This window comes from Dendropsophus ebraccatus, chromosome 3 (genome assembly GCF_027789765.1).
Source record: "Dendropsophus ebraccatus isolate aDenEbr1 chromosome 3, aDenEbr1.pat, whole genome shotgun sequence".
Taxonomy (NCBI): Eukaryota; Metazoa; Chordata; class Amphibia; order Anura; family Hylidae; genus Dendropsophus; species Dendropsophus ebraccatus.
The window spans coordinates 80,032,079-80,054,994 of NC_091456.1; the positions used below are offsets into that span (position 1 = coordinate 80,032,079).

The 22,916-nt window shown below is 45.4% G+C and overlaps 3 protein-coding genes across 4 annotated transcripts in view; 1 reads left to right on the top strand and 2 right to left on the bottom strand.

The window, feature by feature from the left end:
- RIGI (RNA sensor RIG-I) overlaps positions 1 to 5,302 on the bottom strand; it is a 53,328-nt gene extending 48,026 nt beyond the window's left edge. Inside the window, exons 1-2 of one of the 2 annotated variants that reach the window (XM_069962083.1) lie at positions 4,991 to 5,302; positions 2,527 to 2,654 (exon numbers count right to left, since the gene is read on the bottom strand). In XM_069962083.1, the coding sequence (XP_069818184.1) occupies positions 2,527 to 2,632 (106 nt within the window). In that variant the 5' untranslated portion in view covers positions 2,633 to 2,654; positions 4,991 to 5,302. The remainder of the gene's footprint in view (positions 1 to 2,526; positions 2,655 to 4,990) is intronic. The other variant, XM_069962084.1, reaches the window with a different exon arrangement.
- Positions 5,303 to 9,091: 3,789 nt separating this feature from the next.
- TOPORS (TOP1 binding arginine/serine rich protein, E3 ubiquitin ligase) lies at positions 9,092 to 19,249 on the bottom strand. Its single transcript, XM_069962085.1, has 2 exons — positions 18,966 to 19,249; positions 9,092 to 15,353 (listed from the first exon to the last, which is right to left on the bottom strand). Exons 1-2 carry the CDS (start codon positions 19,023 to 19,025, stop codon positions 12,399 to 12,401), a joined length of 3,015 nt encoding a protein of 1,004 aa, XP_069818186.1. The 5' UTR covers positions 19,026 to 19,249; the 3' UTR covers positions 9,092 to 12,398.
- On the top strand, positions 19,247 to 21,045 carry SMIM27 (small integral membrane protein 27). The gene is made up of 2 exons (XM_069962086.1): positions 19,247 to 19,379; positions 20,653 to 21,045. Exons 1-2 carry the CDS (start codon positions 19,335 to 19,337, stop codon positions 20,758 to 20,760), a joined length of 153 nt encoding a protein of 50 aa, XP_069818187.1. The 5' UTR covers positions 19,247 to 19,334; the 3' UTR covers positions 20,761 to 21,045.
- The last annotated feature ends 1,871 nt before the right edge of the window (positions 21,046 to 22,916 follow it).

Genomic DNA, 22,916 nt, shown 5'->3' on the forward strand with positions numbered 1-22,916 from the left:
GTACCTTCGGATAGCTGCATTTAATCCAAGATCTGTCCTGGGGTCCGTTCGGCAGGTGATGCAGTTATTGTCATAAAAAATTAATTTTAAAATTGCAGCCCGTGCCCTACGGGCGTATCTGTGCCCTAACTTTGCACCACCCCCTCCTTCTCTCCTCCCCCCACCCTCTTCATCATTAGGAATGCCACTGGAACATTTACTTCTGTTTGAACATTGCAGAGGTGTCTTAATGATCCAGCTCATATGCTGTGGTAACACAGGTGGGGAATAGGAGACAATCTGCCTGGAGCATTCCTGGTGCAAAGTTAGGGCACAGATACGCCCGTAGGGCACGGAGCTGCAATTTTAAAAGTAATGTTTTATGACAATAACTGCATCACCTGCCAAACGGACCCCAGGACAGATCTTGGATTAAAAGCAGCTATCCGATAGTACAAGCAGTTTGAGGGGTCAGATTGTGGGTACAGGGTCGCTTTAAGCCATCTTCTGCTTGCAGAATGGGGGTGTAATCTGCACCAAAATTGTGTGCAGAATTGGGTTGAATTGTAGTTGTACAACATTGTCTCTGCCACATCCCGTTTGTAGGCGGCAACATTTTGGGGCAGCAGCCCTAGTAAATCTGTGCACAAAATGTAAAGTGTACAAATTCTAAGGCCATGTTCACCCTACGTATATTTCCGGCCGTAGTGCGAACCGCGAATATACGCCCGTAGTTATGAGGTTGATGCGTACGCTGGAAAGTATACGATATACGGCCGCACAATGCACATTACGTATGAGCCTACGGCCGGATCATATACGGCGCCGTGAAAAATGAACAAGACCATTGTTTGAGGACGGAAATGTTCCAACTCATGGCCGTACGGAGTACTTATTTCAGCCAAATTGAACTTGATTTTTCGATCCAAAAGGTTCTTTGTGTTTTATTTGGCTGGGCTAAGATTTCCAAGTAAATGACCTGTTTCAGATCGCTTCGAAACAAGCTAGGGAAGCATAACTGTACTACGGGCGTATGTTCGCGGTTCGCCCGCATGTTCGCAATCCGGCCGCATGTCTATTTTTCCCACGGCCGTAGTTTCAGCCGCACATGTCCGGCCGCGTACGAACTACGGCCGGACATATACGTAGTGTGAACATAGCCTAAAGGTGCTGAATTTCTGAAGTACAACTACCTGCCTGTTTTTCAGGTCCAGCAACACTGCATCCTGTACAAGGTGAGCTGTCACTCAGCTTTAGAGATCATATTGGGACAGGTTCACCCTTGGGTTTGTGCAGGAGGCCTCTCTGTATTTACAGTACAGGGCTATCACATGAGCAGCAAGCTTACACAAGGTTTCTTTATGTTTTACTGTTTTCAGTGTCATACTTTTGAATGGATTAGATGACAGCTTAAGAAAGAAGGAAAACCTTCCAAAAATGGTTGGAAACATAGACTATGGGCTGTATAAAATACAATGTCTTGTTTCATCATGTAACAAAAACTTACACACAGTTGTCACAGGGAAGCTGCAGTTAATGTTTTAGAGAGTAGAGTTTGTGTAAAGGGGGTCTCCCAGCGAGGAGCCATAAGGCACCCACCACCTTCCCCGGTGACCTGTGACCACAACAGGATGGGTTAGAGGCCATTTACTGGGAGGTCAGCTAAGATGGAGCTGGTGAAGGAAAAAGGGGGATAATTTGCAAAATGAATTAGTATGTTGCGGAAATACCTAAAGGAAGGTGGAAGGAGTTTAGACTCTCAGGTGAAGGGTTGCCATTTGCATCATGCCTCCCCATTATACTGTATATTAAATTGTTAATAAAGTGCCGCACTTTGCAAATATGAATTATGGCTGTTTGTTTCTTTTCTTGTGGTTTTTTTTTTGTTTTTTTTTTGGGGGGGGGGGGGGGGGGGGGGGGGGGGTATGTACAATTAGCAGGTTCACCTCTTATGTACAAGATCATATGACCCATCATAAGGCAGCCATGAATAGTGAGCCCACATAGTCATATTCCAACTGATTCACAGCCCTCCACTTTCTTTATCGGTCACAGTAGCCCCCACTTCACAAAAGGACTCCCAAGCCCCTTTTAGTTGCCACAGCAAAAATCCAACTAGCCCTCTTCCTCCAACAGTCACAGCAAGACTTCACCTAACCAGCCCATTCCCTATTCTCCGGCCATCTGCCTGCGTGAAGCTGGTGTTGTCACTTCTGCTAGGAAAGATGAAGCTCATCCAGCTCTAGTTACACGTTTTTGTAGAATAAAGGATTATTGCCACAGTCCTTTTCATTACGATCCTCCTCCAGCTCTGTGCACTCTGGTGACAGGGGCTTTCCAGCTCTGCTCTACAATAGTGATGATGTAATGCACAAATAAAGATCTTTTGCATTTTTTCATCACCCATGCTGATCTCATAAGGAGGAAAAGATAACCGGAAAAGGACATGACCTCTACTGTGGATAAAACTAATACAATATTAAAGGTGTGTATTGCTAAGTCTAAAATTAAAAGGATTTTTTTTTTATAAATTTAATAAATTCTCACTTTCCGACAGCCAGGGGCTCATGTTTCGTAGCACATATGAGGGACGCAGGATATTCACAATGTGTTTGCTGAAGATTTTCAGACTTTCCTTTATCTCGGCACCCATTTTTCCTTACGCCTTTAGATACCTGTGACAGAAAAAGATTTATATCTGAAAATATGCATGACGCAAGCCATCATAACATTGTCCTTGAACATTCTCATAAACCTTAAAGGGGTAGTGCGGCGTTTAAAAATTATTCACTAAATAACACACATTACAAAGTTATACAACTTTGTAATGTGTGTTATGTAAGTGAATGGCCCCCTTCCCTGTGTTCCCCCCACCCCCGGAAGTGTGGTGCAGTATACTCACCAGATGACTGTCGACCCCAGGCCGCCATCTTGGGTCGAATGATGTCACCTTCAGGAGGCTGGCCGGATCGCTCCAGCCGTCCCTCATGCCGGCCCCCCTCTGCCGCGTCATCAGCTGCTCAGCCGGGATTGGCTGAGCATAACTGCCAATCGCGGCTGAGCAGCTGATGACACGGCAGATACATATACTTGAAAACATGTTAATATACCCCCCGCGCCAATTGTTGACAACTCATTATCTATGTCACTGACCACCACTTTGCCCTAAAAGCAGTGGTATGGCTGGTGTACCTGCTATAGTATACGCATTTTTATTGTATATATATATATATATATATATATATATATATATATATATATATATATATATATATAAAATCACTAGGGTCCAAACATATCAACTGCAATCACAGCTAAGCTTTAATATTTAAAGCGACTCCGTACCCACAATCTGTCCCCCCCAAACCACTTGTACCTTCAAATAGCTGCTTTTAATCCAAGATCTGTCCTGGGGTCTGTTTGGCAGGGGATGCAGTTATTCCCCTAAAAACAACTTTTAATCCTGCAGCGCTGTGTCTAACAGCCGGGGATTACATTTGTATATGCATTAGGCTGGCACACCCTCTCTGTCCTTCCTCCCCACCCTCCTCATCATTAGGAATGATCCAGGCAGATTGCTTCCTATTCCCCACCTGTGTGTATAATGAACATGGCCTGGATAGTTAAGACACCTGTGCAAAGCACAAACAGCAGTAAATGTTCCTGGATCATTCCTAATAATGAGGAGGGTGGGGAGGAAGGACATAGAGGGTGTGCCAGCCTAATGCATATACAAATGTAAGCCCCGGCCGTTAGACACAGCGCTGCAGGATTAAAAGTGTTTTTTAGGGGAATAACTGCATCCCCTGCCGAACGGACCCCAGGACAGATTTTGGATTAAAAGCAGCTATCTGAAGGTACAAGTGGTTTGGGGGGGGGTCAGATTGTGGGTACGGAGTCGCTTTAACAAGTTCTGGTTAAGGCAGCTTTTTAGTCTTGTTCTGGTTGAAAAAGAGACTAAACACATGAAGTCCCGGCCAGTACAGAGAGTCACAGTTCAATGTGTCCATCAATCACATGACTGCCTTCTCTCTGTGAGCGCTCAGATGAGCGAAACTTCCTTTGTTTAGTCTCTTTTTTTCAACCAGACTAAAAAACTGCCTTCAGGAGACTGGACCTGGATACAAGTGAGCATAGCTTTGTTTGAGCACCATGTCAAATAACACAATATCTAAACTAGCCTTTACCCTTTTGTGCTGGAACCCCACTCAAAAATGGCTAAAGGACTAAGGTAAGTCATTACGGCCACTAGTGATGGGCTAAGTGGGAAGTTCCTGCATGAATGAGATGTCACAGAAAGCAAGAAGGCGCAGAAAACACTTGTGATCAGGCATTCTGTCAGCAGTATAGGATCAGGGCAGGGGAGTACAGAGTAGTTATTCTTTTGGCAGCACACAGACCCTTGCAAAGGAGTCATCTACTACAACTACTACTACTACTACTAACATGTACCAGTAAAAATATTTCTGATCCTGGCCACTCAGGTGGCACAGTCAATAGCACGTGTGGCATCTTAAAGTATTATTGTCACTTTTAGCATGTCATGGAGACACAAGAAAACGTTAGTCGGTCGGGGTCTTACTTCTGAGACCCCCCACCTATTGCTATACTGTATAGCCAGGAAAGATGAGTTCCATTTAATGAGTCAGGGATGGAGAGGAGCACAGTCACACAATTCCTCCCTCTATATATAAACATCATGGGGGTCCCAGCACTGGCACCTCAGCTGATGATAACCTCTGACCTCTCTGGGTGACATATCAAAGGTTTTGTCATGTGATTACATTTGTTTCCCCAACACCTTCCTTTTGCAGGACACTGGTACACTACACAGAAATATGAGTATGATGACAGAGTATGATGGCTACAGTGCTCACCTACTGTATTGCCTACCATATTTACAGCGCCACAGACCATCTACTACAATCCTATGGCAGCTCCAAGCCTATAGTCTGTGCAACTACAACTCCCACTGGAGGTTGTGGAGGGCCCAGTCATGTAAGAAGCTCACCTCAGTGTACTGGAGATGATGGCGCTCCCGGCAGGACTCCTCCAGCTTCAGACTGACAGCAGAGAAGCCGTCCTGCACCCACACATATACAGTATATATATATATACTGCACAGACACACTGCCGGAGATTCCAGGATGTTCTGCACAGAGAAACGAAACTTATCTCCCGTGGATGCAGCTGGCGCATGCGCAGAGAACTGGTGTCCTGGACGAGCCTGTACCGCCTGCAGCTGAAGTGACCAACTCCGGGAAACCGCAACTACCCGGACAGCTGTGAAACGCAACTACCCGGAGAGGTGTGCGGGGAAACCGCAACTACCCGGAGAGGTGTGCGGGAAAACGCAACTGCTGCGGCATGTCTGCTCACACCCCAAATACACGGCAAACCGGGGGCTTTGCTGAATACAGGCGCCACAAGGAAAGCCTCAAGAGCCTTTAAGGGTAGCTTCACACGGGCGGGCTCGCAGCGAGATTCTCGCTGCGAGCCCGGCAGGTCCTGTCAGTTCCCATAAACTACATACTTGCTGCGGACCGCAGCGAGTATGTAATTGTACCGCGCTTAACCCCTTCTACTCCCGCCGACTCCCCCGCTGTAAGCAGCATACATTACCTGTCCTTGCTGCACGGGTCCGGCGTCCTGCTCTCCCGTCCGGCCAATTATTGTGTTGCCCAGCCGCAGCCACTAATTGGCCGGACGGGAGAGCAGGACGCCGGACCCGTGCAGCAAGGACAGGTAATGTATGCTGCTTACAGCGGGGGAGTCGGCGGGAGTAGAAGGGGTTAAGCGCGGTACAATTACATACTCGCTGCGGTCCGCAGCAAGTATGTAGTTTATGGGAACTGACAGGACCTGCCGGGCTCGCAGCGAGAATCTCGCTGCGAGCCCGCCCGTGTGAAGCTACCCTAAAATGTCTGCTATTCATAGCTAATTTGTTTTAGTTTTAATAGTTTATAGTTGTAGCATGGGATGTCTACAAGTAACATGTGACATGGGGGCCCATTGACGCCTATGGCCTAAATGTAGTCAGCAAGTGAATATACATGTGTTTTGACCCATGTAAGGTCTTGGGCCATTTAACCCCTTGCCGCCGGGAACATACTTTACCTGATCCACGCTCTGGCTGCATCTGAGGCTCCCAGAGGCCCCGCTCAGCCAGTCAGTGACCTGGATGATCAGTAGAGATGATACTGTGGCTTAAAGAGGATGTACCATCCTCTTTACACTGACCCACGGATCGAACGGCACCGTCACCGCGGTCCGTTGTTCGAACCGCGGCCCGGTTCCCGCTTACGGCGCCATTCTATGCACGGGTCCCAGGCCGGTGTGAAGCACTGCAGGCGTGCCGGCCTGCCCCCAGTGGGCGAAATCCCCCACCCCTGTATGACGCGGCTCCTTTAGAATCAATGGAGCTGAATCATAGAGGGGAAGAAATTCCCTCCCACTGGGGGAGGGCTAGCCCGCCTCCAGTGCTTCACATAGAACGGTGCCGTACACGGGAAACGGGCCGTAGTTAGAAAAACAGACCGCGGGAACGGCTTGCCCGTGAAGGCGCCGTTCTATCCGTGGGTCAGGTTAAAGAGGATGTACCTGATCATTATGAAAAAAAATACCCTTTTGACATGTCATAGAGTGTGTTCAGACCAGTACCGCAAGTACAAGCAGGAAGAGGATGGTGCTGCAGCGCGGTCTTCTCTCCATTCTGTCAGTGAAGAGTTGTGTGCTATAGACTTACATTAGGAGACCTACACATCATGTGACAGAGTCGGGAGAGGACCACGCTTAGCACGGTCTTCTGGCTCATTCTGAACACCCAGACCAAGGCATGATTAGTTGATTGATCGATTAATTGAGTGGCCAGGCTGCACAAACAAAACCTGCATTGTTCATCACCCTTCAAATGTATTGCCATTGGCCGCCCATATAATCGGCCTGTGAAAAAAGGGCCTTTAGGTCGAGTTCATATCTGTGGTCGCTAGATCTTTTGCATCCAACCATCCCATCCATTCTCCCATAGGCTAAATCCTATGTGCCATCTGGCATATTTGTCATCAGGAATGGACTCTGGATATAAAAAAAAAAGGTGCATGAAATGTTTTTCTTTCATCCTGAGCCAGCATGGCTGGAGATGTGTGAACAAGGCCCTAGTCTCATTCTCTTAAACAAGGTGACACTGTAGTAAACTGTACTACCACTATTGCCTGTATTAGGAAACTACACCTAAGCAGTCATGGGGACATGGGGTGACCTTCCCCAAACAGCTGCTCATTAGGGGCACCAGAAGTCAGATCTCTATTGATCTGATATTGATGACCTGTCTCTAAGAGTCTATCAGGACTTGTCATACATCTCACCTATATGTCTACATTCTGTTAAATTCAGATTCCAAACTATATGAGCATAGACAGACACAGGCCCCATTGACTTAAGAGGGACGGAATTTACATACTCAGTGGGATGACAATAGTGTTATCTGCAGCAGCTTTCACTGTGAACTCGTGGAGACATTTATACAATTTTTGAAGCCAAAGCCTGGAACAGACTATAAACAGAGAACAGGTAATAAAGGAAACACCAAGATTTCTCCACTTTTCAAAGCCATTCTTGGCTTTGGCTTCAAAAATCTGTCAGATAAATCTGTGTAAAGGCACTCTCAGGGTCCATTTATACAGAAAGATTATCTGCCAAAGATTTGAAGCCAAAGCAATGGATTTGAAAAGAGGGAAAATCTTTCCTTTATGACCTAATCTCTGTTTATAGTCTGTTTCTGGCTTTGGCTTCAAATCTTTGGCAGATTATCTGTCAGATAAACTTTCTGTGTAAATGGGCCCTTAGAATAAGACACCCCCATTGATATGAGGCCGTGCAAGGAATCAAGTGAGTGCTGATCAGCAAGATCGTCACTCGTTTGCAGTGCCTTTAGAAGTGGATGATAGCAATACATTCAAATGGCCGCACAAACCATTTAGTTATTGTTTGTGCGGCCATTTAGATGTATTGCTTTCAGCCGCACGTCCCATTTACACGGAGATGTGCGGCCAATAGTGATAGGTTTTATGCTGCATTTACACGTAACGATTATCGTGCGAATTTGCGCGATAACGGTCGAATTGGAACGATAATCGTACGTGTAAACGCAGCGAACGATCGAACGACGCACGATAAATTTTACATCGTGATCTTTCAGCAGGTCAGCAAATCGTCGTTCATCGTACGCAAAAAATTCGCAAATCGTTCCGTGTGAACAGTCGTTCGCCGATTTAACCAATGTGTGAGATAGGCTTAAACGATCGCAAAACGATCGCAAAACGATCGCAGTGCGAATTTTCGTACGATATATCGTACCGTCTAAACGCTGATCGTTATAAAAAAAAAATCATAAATCCGACATCGCTAATCGTACGATCGGGCCAATAATCGTTACGTGTAAACGCAGCATTACTGTCCGCACAAAAGAGGCGATCAGCTGGCCACTCCTCAGATGATTGCTGATGCCTTTACACAGGCCGTGTATCATTTCTAGCAACGCTCCTTGCCCATAATCAGCCCGTGTAAAAGTTTCATACTAAGAACTAAAGGCCATATAACATGAAGCAAGTATTGGCCATATTCGGCCGATACCAATTGTTACAGCCGATAATCGTTTTGTGTAATATAAGACAACGATCAGCCGACATGCACGATATCAGCTGCTCGTTGTCTTTCAACATGTTGAAAAATCAATGATCACGATAGCAATGATCTGCTGCCGTCGCTCCAAGAAATAGGAGCGGCGGTAGCAGACTGCCGCTATCTTCTATCGGGTGCCTGGACGATCTAGCAATTGCCCGGGCAGCTCCCCCTTTTACCTGCTCGCTGCCGACACGTGTAGGGAAGGGGGAGCAAGCGAATGCTGACCTGACAGGTACTGCTGTGCAATTATTTTTGCACAATAGGGAGCAATCAGCAGGTTAGATTCATCTAAACTGCTGATAGTTCCCCTTTAATTTATTTATTTATTTTTTTCTTAAACCTTACTAACTATATGGCATTGCAGATGAAGAAATCCTAGAAGGCAAGTCAGAAAAAAAAAGTGTTAGACAAGAAAACAGACCATAAAGACCATCTTTAAGCCTTGTTTTACTGAACAAGAAACATATGGTGTCCATTTAAATAATACAGAATGCAGGTAATGTCATTACAGTAGAAAAGTTACAGAAAATTACACTCCATTAAAAAAGAAAAGCCGTATTTAAAATTATATATACAATGGAAGGAGTATACATATTTACATCTAACAAGAATACTGACAGTCAAACAGCTTTATCATCTTAAAAAAAGGACTACCATGAAAACCAAGCCACCTGGCTGCATAAGCAAGCAGATTCCAAATTAGGTTATGTGCACACTACGGAATTGCGACAGAAAATGCATTGCGGATTCCGCAGCTCACACCCGCGGGTGCAAGCTGCGCAATCCACAATGGATTTTCCGCCGCAATACCGTAGTGTGTACATACCCTTAGTAAGCACCAACATTATATTATGTCCCTTAAGTGTATGCTTACCGCTGAACATTTATATAGTTATATATCCTATTGAAAAAGTTCAGTTCAGTATGAAAATACATTGCTTTAACCATATTGTAAGGATTGTTGCATTCAAAACGTTGCAGGATATCTCCCAGCATTTCTTAAGCAACCCGTGGCACATACCGGCCGCGGCAGAAGCTGTATACCAGAGAAAAAGAGGTTTTATTACTTGGGCAAGCGGCAGACAGAGACGGGGAGGTAGTCATCTGGGCGGCTCCCGGCCCATGACAAGTCAAAGAGTAGAGAGCAGTGACTAGACACACTGCTGCGCACCCCGGTAATAAAAAATCTTTTTCTCTGGTATACAGCTTCTGCTGCAGCCACACCCTTACGTGCAGCGGGCTGCTCAGGAGCTGTATACAGTGCTCCAGGGAACCATATCAGCCCAAATGAGCTGATTAGTTCCCTTTAACATCTGCAAAGAGCAGCTCTATTATGGTAACACTAGGTATGAGCAGTGAGAAATCTGACAACACTTGTGGGCCACTACCACCAACAACCCGCAGGATATATTACAAGCAGTAACTCAGCATAGTCCAAGCCTGGCATCACAATGTGTTTACAAATGTAATAAACTTTCTATGTAAATTATACAGATGGACTTTTAAGATGGGGCTGAAAAGCACCAACCCCCTTGTACAGAACCTTATACACTATTTTTTCATGGCGGTACTTTTTGCTTTGAGAGCCCTGAGTATATCAAAATAGACATTCATAAAGAACATAACATATTTTACATTACTGTAAAAGTGGCAGATTAAAAAAAACTCCCAAGTTTCAGATGCAGTTTTCTGTACACCCTCAATCTTTGGAATAGGTTGAGATGCGAAAAAAACAAGCACTTACATTGAGGTCACCTATACAGGGATAATCTTAAGATGTTCAATGTCAAAGAGTTTGTCAAGTCTTATGTAACTACAGGTTAAGCGCTACATTACGGGAAGTTACACAACTTTCTAATATAAGTTAGGATTTAAGTCTTTACTGTTCCATGATTGATGATATATCAGAAGCCTGAAAACCCACCAAAAAGCAGATTGTGAAAATGGTAGGGACTTTTAGATATATCATTCTAATTTAAGAGCATGGAAAAGATCATAGAATATACAGAAAGATAACACTTCCCCAAATCTCAATGCTGTCAAGCATGTGTGTTGCGAAAGCTCGATAACAAATCTGAACCATGGAGGCATTACCTCAAGCTGATATGATTTACAGATATCACAAGACATCTTCAGGGGGCTTGAAGACACCAAGGGATCTTCCCCAATATCTGGAAGGTGGCTTATACGCTATGGCTTATTTGTGTATGCCAAACAAATCGAGAAGCAATGTACCTAGAAATAGCTAATTGTTTTCCTTTATTGGAGTTTTTTTTTTTTGCCCTTCATTAATTCTCAAATATACAGTGTCTCTTCCATCACAATTGTATTGGGCATCAAATTAAAGCTATCTGGATGGATGTGTCCAATGAACTCTTGTAGCACAAGTTACTAAGGGGGCCCGACTCCTATTCTACCCAACTCTCCGATACACATTCAGCTGGGTGTGCTTGCCTTTTTAATGGAGAGAGGGGGTAAGTCGCTGCCTATCTCCTGTAGGAGCAAATAATTTACAGCTCTATAGCATCATTTGGTGCAAAATAATTCTGAGTAAAATTCCATATATGTGAATGGGGTTGTTTCAGCTTGTACATCAATTTCTATAAATCTCTTTAAAGGGATACTGTCAACCCTTAAGTACAACGCTGGATAGATACCAATAAAGGCATTCAGAAAATACCTTTGTTGCCTGTGTCTGTTTATTTTAATAAAAAGTCCTTTATTCGGGCTATGAAGAGTGTGGTTATACAGCACAGTGAGGCGAACCAGTGCTACCCCACCTCCTTGACAGTCTGACTAAAAAGCTTTTTTTTATAAAAATAAAAACAAAGTTAAACTCTGAATGCTTTTCCTGATATCAATCCAGTGGTGCCACCAGCTCAGTAGGCAGTCATGGGGTGTCAGTATCACTTTAAGATGCATGGAGCCCATGCATAAAATTAAAATGATTACTAGCAGTGGGCAAGTTACAGGCAATCCAAACACCCTTCATACAAGCCACTAATCATGTCAGTGCGTATCTATTAGTATTTTCTATACATAGAACATTTATGGAGCATAAAAGGAGTCAAAGTATTTAAAAGTCTGCTCTGCTCATTTATTTAAAAACAGCTGGTATTACTGCTCATCCACATCAAGTGAATAGGTGCCCATACACCTTATACTAAGGTTGGCCAAACCCACCACGAGTATAAGATGTGTAGGGGACTACCAGCTCTCCACTGACAGTAGAGACCCTATTGTACATGACCCTACTGTTCTAGAAGAAAGAGAAAACTGGAAGTGCCGTCTGTGTGCGTTTGGCTGACAGTGATTAAAACTGTATGGGATAAGCTACAATATCAGACACTGCCTGTGATCAGGGGTGCAGTTTCTGGTCAGGAGAACAGCAAAAAGTGTGCTGACATATACCATAGCATGCTGGCGGGCCGAGTCTGCAAGTGAACAGTCAACTATAAAGTCATTAGTTGATTAACATTGGTCCATTAAACTCAGCTGGCCAGCTGCAGGTACACCATAATATAGGTCAGCATAGCTTTTTGTCAGTACCCTAATGTATATTGGCGATGTACTGCAAACTGCAGGGCGTGAACCCAGCCTAAAAGTGTACAGTGCAGCCACAACATGAACTTTATGCACTTTGCTGGAGATAAAAAGAACAGCCAGTAGACCTCTGTAATAAAATCAGGGATTTGCCAAAATTGTTCTGAGGTGAAAGTAAAAGAGCGAAGAAATGCTCATAAAACTGTCGGTGTAACCATACTTTCCAGTAAATCACTGATGGTCTCTGCAAATATTTCTTGAGAATTTTCCAAAAGATTTTCTTGGGAGTCCATTAAAAAAGTAGGTGCTGTGGATGCTGGACCCTCCTGTTCAGATTTTGAGTCTGGCAGAGGCGATTCCACCATGGCTGCTTCCTCACAATGGGGAGGCTCTATTTTTGCAGGACTACTGGAAGATGGAAGCACTGGTTCATCAGAGCTGTCATCAAAATGTAAACCATCTAGTATGCCTGTGGCAGCATCCAAGTGTCCATTGCTTGAAAAGAGGTCATAGTCTTTAGAGGAGAGACCTGCAGGTTTTTCACTGTGTGGCTCTGAGATGTTTGCTGTGGCAGAGGTAGATGGTGACTGGTTGGGTGCTGACTGCATAGAGTCCTGATCATGACTTTTATCAGGCATAGCAGCATTTGTATTACTGGAAGAGGTCCCCTCTACAGTTGGCATATCACTGTCACTGTCTATTGTAATGATAATGGGAGAAGCAGCAGAGGAATTGGAAACATGTTCACGTCTATGCTTTCTCTTGTGCTTCTTCTTCTTTTTCTTTCTGTGGTACTTTGAGCTTTCTGTGGCTTTCCCTTCATATACTATTTCAACACTAGGGCTTCGAGTTTTCTTCCTCCGTTTTGGCTCATTTGAAGAGGTTTCTGTCAAATCATCCTTGTAGCTCTTTACATTTCCTTGTGGAGCCTCTACTTCCCGGTTGCTGTTTCTTTCCTCATGCCTCTCCAAATGACGAGTTTTGTACTTCCTCTTCCCGCTAGGCTTGTCCCGTTGAAGGCTTGGCCTAGATGTATTAGTTCGACTACATGAAGGACTTCTTGAGCGATCCCTGTCCCGACGATGCTGCTTAGAAGTGGTGCTCTTTTTTCTTTTCAAATCTCTTCTTCCAGAGTAAGACTGCACATGGTACTCTGGACTAGAAGAAGGTCTAGAGTAGTGACCTTTACCACGTGCATGTTTCCTAATGGATTGCTCAAAGCCATCTCTGTCTCTGTTTCTGCTGTAATAAGTGTACTCCCACTGATAAGTACTTCGATAGTTGTCTGCAGCATAGTCATTGTCACTATCACGGCTCCGCGATCGTCCTCTGCTAAGGTTTCTACTTGTAGAGCGAGAACCACCTCTTTCTCTAGAGCTTTCACTAGTCAAGGACACAGTCTGACTTCGCCAGGATGAACTCCTATCTCTAGACCTTGATCTCCTTTTATCTCTCCAGCTTCTGTGCCGGCTCTTATCCAAAGACATTTTATTTCTGAGTCTGCTGTGACTCTCATATGCCCGGTTGCGAGATGACTGGGAATAACAGTCTGAGCTTTGCGACCGTGCCCTACGTCTTGAAGAGTCATTGTTGTATGAACGCCTTTTATCTTTTCTAGTTCCATGGGCATTTCTAGAAGAGGCTTCCTTTGGCTTACGCTCCTTTTTTTTGGATTTTGGGGATTTTTCTCTTAATGTATTACTCTTACGGTTAAATTTCCATGTATCTTTGCCACTTGAGTGTGATGACAAAGGAGATGATGATCTACTTGACTCACTACTGTCAATTAAGGTAAATGGCTTGACTTGAGGTTTACTGGCTTGCTCAATCTTTACTTCGCAAAGGGACCCTTCTGAATCTGAAGACAGTTCAACAAGTTCTGGAGTTCTTTCTGCCAGAGGTTTAACAAAGCCCACTATGACACAGTCATCTATACTAGCAGTCTGCTCCTGAACATCCTCAGTGGAAGCTTTTGCATCACCTGTGGTCTGTGCACTACTTGACGGCTGTTCATCTGAGATATTTGCTGTCCAAGAAGCTGGCTGATCCACAGAGGCGTAAGAAGGCCCAGGTGTTTCATCATCCCAAGGAGCTTGCCCAACATCAAGAGAAGATGAAGGCACATCTGGCTCTCTAATATTCACTTCATCAGGCGAAATTGTAATAACAGAAGATTCTGATCTGCTTCCTTCCTCATAGGATGGGGCAGGACAATCATAGTTAGCATGATGATCATAAGCTTCAATGTTGTAAGGACAACGTGCAAAGTTGATGAATTCATGAATGAAGTGATCTGTACGGTGAAGGAGGAAAGGCTGCAAATCCTCTACAAAAGCCTGACTTTCCATGTCATACAATGTCACATTCCTCATAATGATGTGTTGTACAATGTTCACAAGGGAGCCATGGGAGCCAAACAGTACAGTTAATTCCCGTTTCAGCCAGGGCACTAACCGGTGAAGGCATGCAGGATTTCTACGGAAAAATTCTGCAGATATATCACGATAGCGCCCCCCATCCTGGATGTTTCGGACACGTAATCCAGCACGATACAGTGCTCTCCTGAAGTTTATGAGCTCCTGCTCTTGAATTTGTCTCATAGTCCGTCCCTCCGCGCTGGCTTGCCGTCTAGTGGCCAACCTTCGCATCATCTGATGGATGTCACTACCTCTCTGTTGAGATGATACATTTGAAATCCCCTCAAAAAGAACACCATTGTCTGGAGGTGAAAATGTTCTTCGAGAAGAGGACCTTAGGGTTCGCAGGGATAAATAATTGTCTCGTGTCATAGTGGTACGATAACGAAACCTATGTCCATCAGGACTTGCAAATGAGCCATTCAAGGTTGGCCTCAATACATACTCTTTAAAGTCATTTTCAGCACGGACACTATGAAAAATAGAGTTGAATGGCTGCTTGCATAGAGGACACTCAGCTTTGTTCTTTGCCCATTCCTGGATGCAACGAAAGCAAAATCTGTGCAGACATCGGTCAAGATGGGATACATTATCAAAGCGATCCAGGCATATGGGGCACTTTGAGTCCGGAGAAGCGTCAGCCTGAGTTCCTTGGCTTTGTAGTTTACTTGTACCGGCTTTTGGTGAAAGGCTGCTTTCCACTCCAAAGTCATCAGCTGTTGATGAAAGCATCTGAAAATCAAGAAGAATACAGATTAACATATGGACATATCTAACTTCTTGAATGTAATGAATATTAGTAAAAACTTACAAATATTTCAAATTCACCCTCATATAAAGTATATACACAGATACAATGCACCATCTCACCACTAGGTGGTACACGTGCTCTGTCTAACATGACTTCTACAGTGTATGACTCATACCCTCCAAACAAATAATTGACAGGATTTTTCTGCTGAACTCCCCATGACAATGTACTATTCAATAAAGCATCTCATTTATTTTTTAATTATCTAAAATATACTGTATAGTTTTAATCCAATGATTGAAATATTGAATTGTCACCATGACTTCAAACTAAAAATGATAGGACTTGCTGTTTTGGGGGCATGAGCTTTAGTCTAACTAGTCCCAACAAATGCTTACCTACATACCCACCTACCAAGTACAATTGATCTGTGTGTGTGGGGGTGGGGGGGTCCCTCCATAAGTCATTTTAGTAACCTGTTCTATTAAAAAAAATAAATCTAAAATTCTTGGTTGTTACAAGTCTCTAACTTTAAAGTTATTATAACTTTAAAATCTAATAGTAGATGTGATATAAAGCAAGTTTGCAATTTATATTAATTTTTATTTTTTTATTTTTTTTAGTTAGTTATCATGGAAAACAATCATGGAAAATACGTCACTTCCTTTGTTCTGACTTGTTTTTCAAAAAGTCTAAACACAGGAAGTCCCGTGTTTCCCAGGTTATCCCCACACACACAAAGGCGGCAGTCATGTGATTGACGGACACATTAAGCCCTGACTTCATGTGTTTAGTCTTTTTTTTTTTCAATCAGCACAAAATCTGCCTTCAGGAGACTGGATTTGGATTTCTGAGTATAGCTTTGTTTTACAGCATAACAAAAAATAAATAATGAATGTATACTGCAAACTTTCTTTCTATCACATCTACTGTTACACTTTAACTGCATTTTTTGCAGCAGCTTCATTGTATCCATTTTTGAATGTTCCATTTTAATGAACAGAAAAACATGGTCACATTTTTGTGTACACTAAAAAAATAAAAAACTGATCTGTGTCGATCCATTCTCTTCTATGGCACACAACTGCATCCTTTTTTTTTCACATAGAACAGATAAGTTAAACGGACAGCAAAAATGCAGTGTGGCCCGAGCCTTACCACTACTCTCTCCTCCTACCACAAAGACAATGGGGGAGATTTATCATCTGTGACTTTTTCACACTTTTTTTTTTAAGGCAGCACTTTCATTTTTATGCTGTTTTCAATTGAATAACCTTTATCATGTTGTCTCACAATGAATGGTGATTTTGCAAATGTTTTCAATTTTTATTGGTGTGTGATTCATATGCCACCTGGGACGTCTTAAAAAGTGCATCTAACAACTAATAACTACATGAAATTCCCCAGGAGACTGAGGACATAGATCAGTGTTCTACAACCTGTGGCTACCAGGTGTCGCAATATTTCTCGTGGTCAAGCAATACCTGGTGAGCCACAAGTTGGAGAACATTGCGGACATAGATACAGCAGCTTTCTACTCACACAACCAAACACATGGTCTCTGTTCACACTTGTGTAGCAGTCTCTGTTATAAAACAGAAACCTCAACACTGCCAGATTTGATGCTTGAAAGAACCCAATGACTTATGAGATCTGTCAAGTTCCAGAGTCAAAACGCTGCTTGATCAGTAGATGGGAATACTTACGCCCTGCAGTGTACAGCCACTTTACTTTTTGCCTTTTATACTATACCTAAGGCATGGAGGGACGGACACCCTGGCTGCCACCACAACTGATCAGCACCCACAGGCTGCCTAAGGACAGGTACCAACTACAGGTAACAGGCTGGCACCCATGGCATATGGCCCCTGTGCACAGGTAGCATATTCCAGCCAGACAACCCAATAAAATCTGAACAGTTCATAGAAACTTTAGCCTGCCCTACTAGTACCATCAGCCTACCCAACCTACGAGTATGATTAGCCCTGCCGGTACCATCAGCCTACCCGACCTACGAGTATGATTAGCCCTGCCGGTACCATCAGCCTACCCGACCTACGAGTATGATTAGCCCTGCCGGTACCATCAGCCTACCCGACCTACGAGTATGATTAGCCCTGCCGGTACCATCAGCCTACCCGACCTACGAGTATGATTAGCCCTGCCGGTACCATCAGCCTACCCGACCTACGAGTATGATTAGCCCTGCCGGTACCATCAGCCTACCCGACCTACGAGTATGATTAGCCCTGCCGGTACCATTAGCCTGCCCACCCTACAAGTATGATTAGCCCTGCCGGTACCATTAGCCTGCCCACCCTACGAGTATGATTAGCCCTGCCGGTACCATCAGCCTGCCCACCCTACGAGTATGATTAGCCCTGCCGGTACCATCAGCCTACCCGACCTACGAGTATGATTAGCCCTGCCGGTACCATTAGCCTGCCCACCCTACGAGTATGATTAGCCCTGCCGGTACCATTAGCCTGCCCACCCTACGAGTATGATTAGCCCTGCCGGTACCATTAGCCTGCCCACCCTACGAGTATGATTAGCCCTGCCGGTACCATCAGCCTGCCCGACCTACGAGTATGATTAGCCTTGCCGGTACCATTAGCCTGCCCACCCTACGAGTATGATTAGCCCTGCCGGTACCATTAGCCTGCCCACCCTACGAGTATGATTAGCCTTGCCGGTACCATCAGCCTGCCCACCCTACGAGTATGATTAGCCTTGCCGATACCATCAGCCTGCCCTGCCAGTACCATCAGCCTACCCGACCTACGAGTATGATTAGCCCTGCCGGTACCATCAGCCTGCCCGACCTACGAGTATGATTAGCCCTGCCGGTACCATTAGCCTGCCCACCCTACAAGTATGATTAGCCCTGCCGGTACCATTAGCCTGCCCACCCTACGAGTATGATTAGCCCTGCCGGTACCATCAGCCTGCCCACCCTACGAGTATGATTAGCCCTGCCGGTACCATCAGCCTACCCGACCTACGAGTATGATTAGCCCTGCCGGTACCATTAGCCTGCCCACCCTACGAGTATGATTAGCCCTGCCGGTACCATTAGCCTGCCCACCCTACGAGTATGATTAGCCCTGCCGGTACCATTAGCCTGCCCACCCTACGAGTATGATTAGCCCTGCCGGTACCATCAGCCTGCCCGACCTACGAGTATGATTAGCCTTGCCGGTACCATTAGCCTGCCCACCCTACGAGTATGATTAGCCCTGCCGGTACCATTAGCCTGCCCACCCTACGAGTATGATTAGCCTTGCCGGTACCATCAGCCTGCCCACCCTACGAGTATGATTAGCCTTGCCAGTACCATTAGCCCACCCTATGAGTGGATACAGGAGCCCCTGACTAGGTGTATACACGGTTCCAGCCATAGATCACTGAGGGCAGGCACAGATGGCATCAGGCAGGCGGCTGTCGCCCTCCTATACACATACAGAAGCCGGGAGGTGCTGACACTCAGCAGCTGCTGTCAGTGGGGATGGCCGCTCAGGGCTCCCCGGGCCTCCTCACTGTCACCCCCCGGTATGGCAGCGGCTGTAGGTAGCACTGAGCCGCGGACTTACCGTGCTGGACGCATCGTCCTTCCTCCCGGCTCTTCGCCGCTTGCTCCTCTTCTCCCTCATGATGAAGCTCCGCTCTCGCCTCAGATACACAGTCACATAACCGCGACTTCTATTACACAACCTCCCCACAACCGGGAACACCGGGGAATGAGCAACACAGAGCGGAACCACACTGTCGCAAACAGGTATTCACTGCGCTTACTGCCCTCTGCAGGCTGGAGGCCTGATCTACCAGGAGTAAAGATGGCTGACTAAGACTACGTCCAGTACTGTGACGTCGATACGTCACGTGTCGGAGCCGTTACCTGGTCGGGTCTGCGTTGCTATAGCGCGAGAATAAAACAGTACGGAGCGGAGGAGACCGGCCATATGATTGTCGTCAGCCGCAGAACCGTGGACTGGCTCCTGGCCCTGGTGAGAACACGGCTACAGCCTGCCAATGCGGCTTCTACAAGGGGGACTCAGCCTTACAGCCTCCTAGTCATCAACACCAGTGCAAGGGAAACTGGGGGCTGCTTACAGCAAAGCGGGGAGCTGGGGCTCTGTACTGGGCTGTTTATATGGATTATATCTGCCACAGACTGTTCTCATGTAAAGGAGTTGTCCCAAGTTAGTTATCCAGTATACACCATGATAGTGCTAATAGGGTATATACCACAGACTGTGTGTGATAACCTATTCATATAATGTATCATGCATTATACTGGACACATGTCAGAGCTCCATGATACACATATACCACAACCATACTGTTACTGACCGAGCCCGACATTACCAATAATACCAGTGTCCAAGGGGCAGATAGTCTCACCACACCATGACCGCTGCCAGGGGGTGGGACCTAGATGTATCCGCCATCTGTGGCACATCCTGTAAATAAGGAGCCTGTACCACGGAGCGATAATCGGCAGATTATCGCTCCATGGAATAGAGACAACGATCGTGTCATCGGCTGATCGTTTATTTAGGTCCAAACCTAAAGTTATTGGGCACCGACCGCGCATCGCTGCGTGGAATAGCAATGGGCGGCAGGCAACCAACGGTTTCACAAGAACCATGCTTTACCTGAGCATGTTGCAGGTCTTCACCTGCGCTCCTTCTTCCTCCCGGTCCCACGCGCAGCAGCAGCTTCGGTGCAGCCTGTCTTAGCTGACAGACCGCTCAGCCAATCACTAATCACTGCTGCTCGTGGGACTGGGAGGAAGAAGGAGCACAGGAGAAGACCTGCAACTAGGTAAAGTATGGTGTTTAAACAAGGGCTGCAAGGACATTGGAAACAATGTCCCTGCAGCCCTCGCTAAATGATTATCAGGCCGTGTAATAGGCCTAGTAAACGAGCACCGATCTAGCAGATCGGCGCTCGTTTACACTATTGATCGGGCCCGTGGAATAGGACACTAAGCCATGTCTGAGATGGGAATATTAGTAAAAATAAATGAATAAAAATCCCCACTGGTGGGCGCAGTCCCTGATGTCACTGCACATGGAGCTTTATTCACTGTCACTGGTGGATCCTGTGTTACCTGCTTCCAGGGGGTGTCGTTCATTCTAATCCTGCCTGTGATGATGATAGGACTGCTAACAAACATTCCGATAGTAAATATAAATACAAAAAATATATATTTAAAAAAAATGTTTCAAATCTTCCTTAAAATTTTCTTTTTTGTGACAATTTTGTTGTTTCTAGATTCTCCTGTGTATTGTGGTCATCTCGTGGGGATACGTCCTGTACGCAGCAAGGCTGGCAGCACTATGGCAGTTGCAACAGAAGTACCCAAATCAGGTTCTAACCTGACTCCCCACTCGATTTACTATCATATGAACTCCAGCATATCCAAAAGACGACCCATGACACTCACGAGAACTTGTGCAACCACAACAACCATGTTCTTTTATTCAATCAAAACATAGTTATAGTGCAACACAGCAATCTTCATGCAGCATTTCAACACTTTCCCGCCGCCATTATCAAGCTTGAAGTTTCAACTCCAGCATAAGTGTTCATCACCTTCTGTTACAGCAGGATAACAAAGCAGTCTGTAGAAAAATCTGTTTTCTAAATAAATTATTTTTTAATAAATTTGTAAAATGACTGTTTTCTATCAGTAAATACTAGAGATGAGCTAGTGTGGGTGTGGCTCAGTTCAATAACTAAAAAAAGCCCCTATAAAGGAAGCACTTTAACTTCTCCTTCCTGCTGGATCTGGCTTTGGCTCAAAAACTACTGTGTGTTAGGTTATGTGCACACTGAGTAATTTTGACGGAAACTCTATTGCGGATTTCTCAGCTCGCGCCTGCTTGCTGACTGGGGCGCGCACGACTCCGCCTGTGTCATAGACTACATTCTATGCACAGGTGGATTCTTTCATCCGTCCAAAGATTGAGCAGGCGCGAGCTGAGAATTCCGCAACATAGTTTCCGTCAAAATGACTCCGTGTGCACGTACCCGAACAGCCTAATGGCTGATGCAGAAAGAAAGAGGACTAGTCTAGCTACTGAGCTGAGCCACACAGCTTCCCACTTCCGTGTTGAAACAAACCAAGAGATATAGCTTGACTGCTAATAGCAGGACATTGGGGCATCTATTGTACTTAAAGTGTATTAATAAATGTAATCTATTTCAATGTCAATTATCTGTCTGGACAGCCCCTGTTAAAGGTATTCCACTGAATAAATGTTACATTTAAAAGTGGCCAGGGTGGCAGTATAACATAGGTGGGACCTTTACATGGCATGTGTGATCTGAAAATGGACCTGTGTGCAGAATGTATTTATTTCAGAGATGTAAAAAGCAGATAGGGTAGGGCTCTGTAAATTTGGATGTATTTGCTATAACATAGTCTGTGACATGGATGCATTATCACATGCATCCATGTCTGGGAGTTGGCCTTTTTAGCTTTTTGTTATTTCAGGAAGTTTGTGTCACCCCAATCTGTTCCATGGCAGAGTGCTCACTACACAGCTTGATTTGAAGTAAGGGTGAGTTTACATTAAGAAGTAGGCAAGGAATTCACGTAGATAAAATCCGTAGAATTCCGTTGCTCGTACACGCTGACGGCTGCGTGCCTTTCCGCCGGCTCCATAGACACCATTCTATGGGCCGGCCGATTCTGCTATCCGCTGAAAGAATTGACGTGTCAATGCATTCGTCAGAATGTGGAATCCGCCCAAGACACCATTTGCGCGCCCGTGAGCACATACAGGCAATGAAATTCACCAGATTTTATCCACGCGAATTCCGTTGTCTGAACCAGCCCTAAGGGTGGGTTCAGACTATGGAATTCTCGCGGATAAATTCTTTCTGTGGAATGCGGAATCAGCCGGCCCATAGATTGTCTATGGAGCCGGCGTAAAGGCGCATGGCCGTGAGCGCGTACACGCGACTGAATTCCGCTGAATTTATCCGTGAGAATTCCGTAGTCTGAACCAACCCTAAGGGCGGGTTCACACTACGGAATTCTCGCAGACAATGTCCGCGGAATTCCGTCAGCTGTCCGCCCACACGGGCACGCGCTTTTCCGCCGGCTCCATAGACACTATTCTATGGGCCGGCGTATTCCGCGATCCGCTAAAAGAAGTGACATGACACTTCTTTCGGCGTATAGCGGAATACGCCGGCCCATAGAATGGTGTCTATGGGGCCGGCAGAAAGGCGCCCAGATGTGCAGGCGGACAGCTGACGGAATTCCGCGGACATTGTCCGCAAGAATTCCGTAGTGTGAACCCGCCCTAAGAGCAGAATTCAAGTGGAATTCAAGCAGAATTTAAGCCCCCATTGACTTCTATAGGATTCCTCTAAGCCGCCCAAAGAATTAACATGTCGGATCTTTGGCAGAAAATTCTGCTTGGAAATTCTGCAGTGTGAACAACAGAGCGGAAATTCCATTGAACACAATGGGACAGTGCTCTGTACATTTTTTACGGGAGGAATTTCAAGCTGAAATTAAGAGC

Bases quoted from the DNA above. Each gene is read 5' to 3' on its own strand.
- SMIM27 (XM_069962086.1), top strand. From the start codon at position 19,335: ATGATTGTCGTCAGCCGCAGAACCGTGGACTGGCTCCTGGCCCTG. The intron at 19,380-20,652 runs GTGAGAACACGG...TGTTGTTTCTAG, and splicing joins TGGACTGGCTCCTGGCCCTG to ATTCTCCTGTGTATTGTGGT.
- TOPORS (XM_069962085.1), bottom strand. From the start codon at position 19,025: ATGAGGGAGAAGAGGAGCAAGCGGCGAAGAGCCGGGAGGAAGGACGAT. The intron at 15,354-18,965 runs GTAAGTCCGCGG...CTTGATTTTCAG, and splicing joins AGGACGATGCGTCCAGCACG to ATGCTTTCATCAACAGCTGA.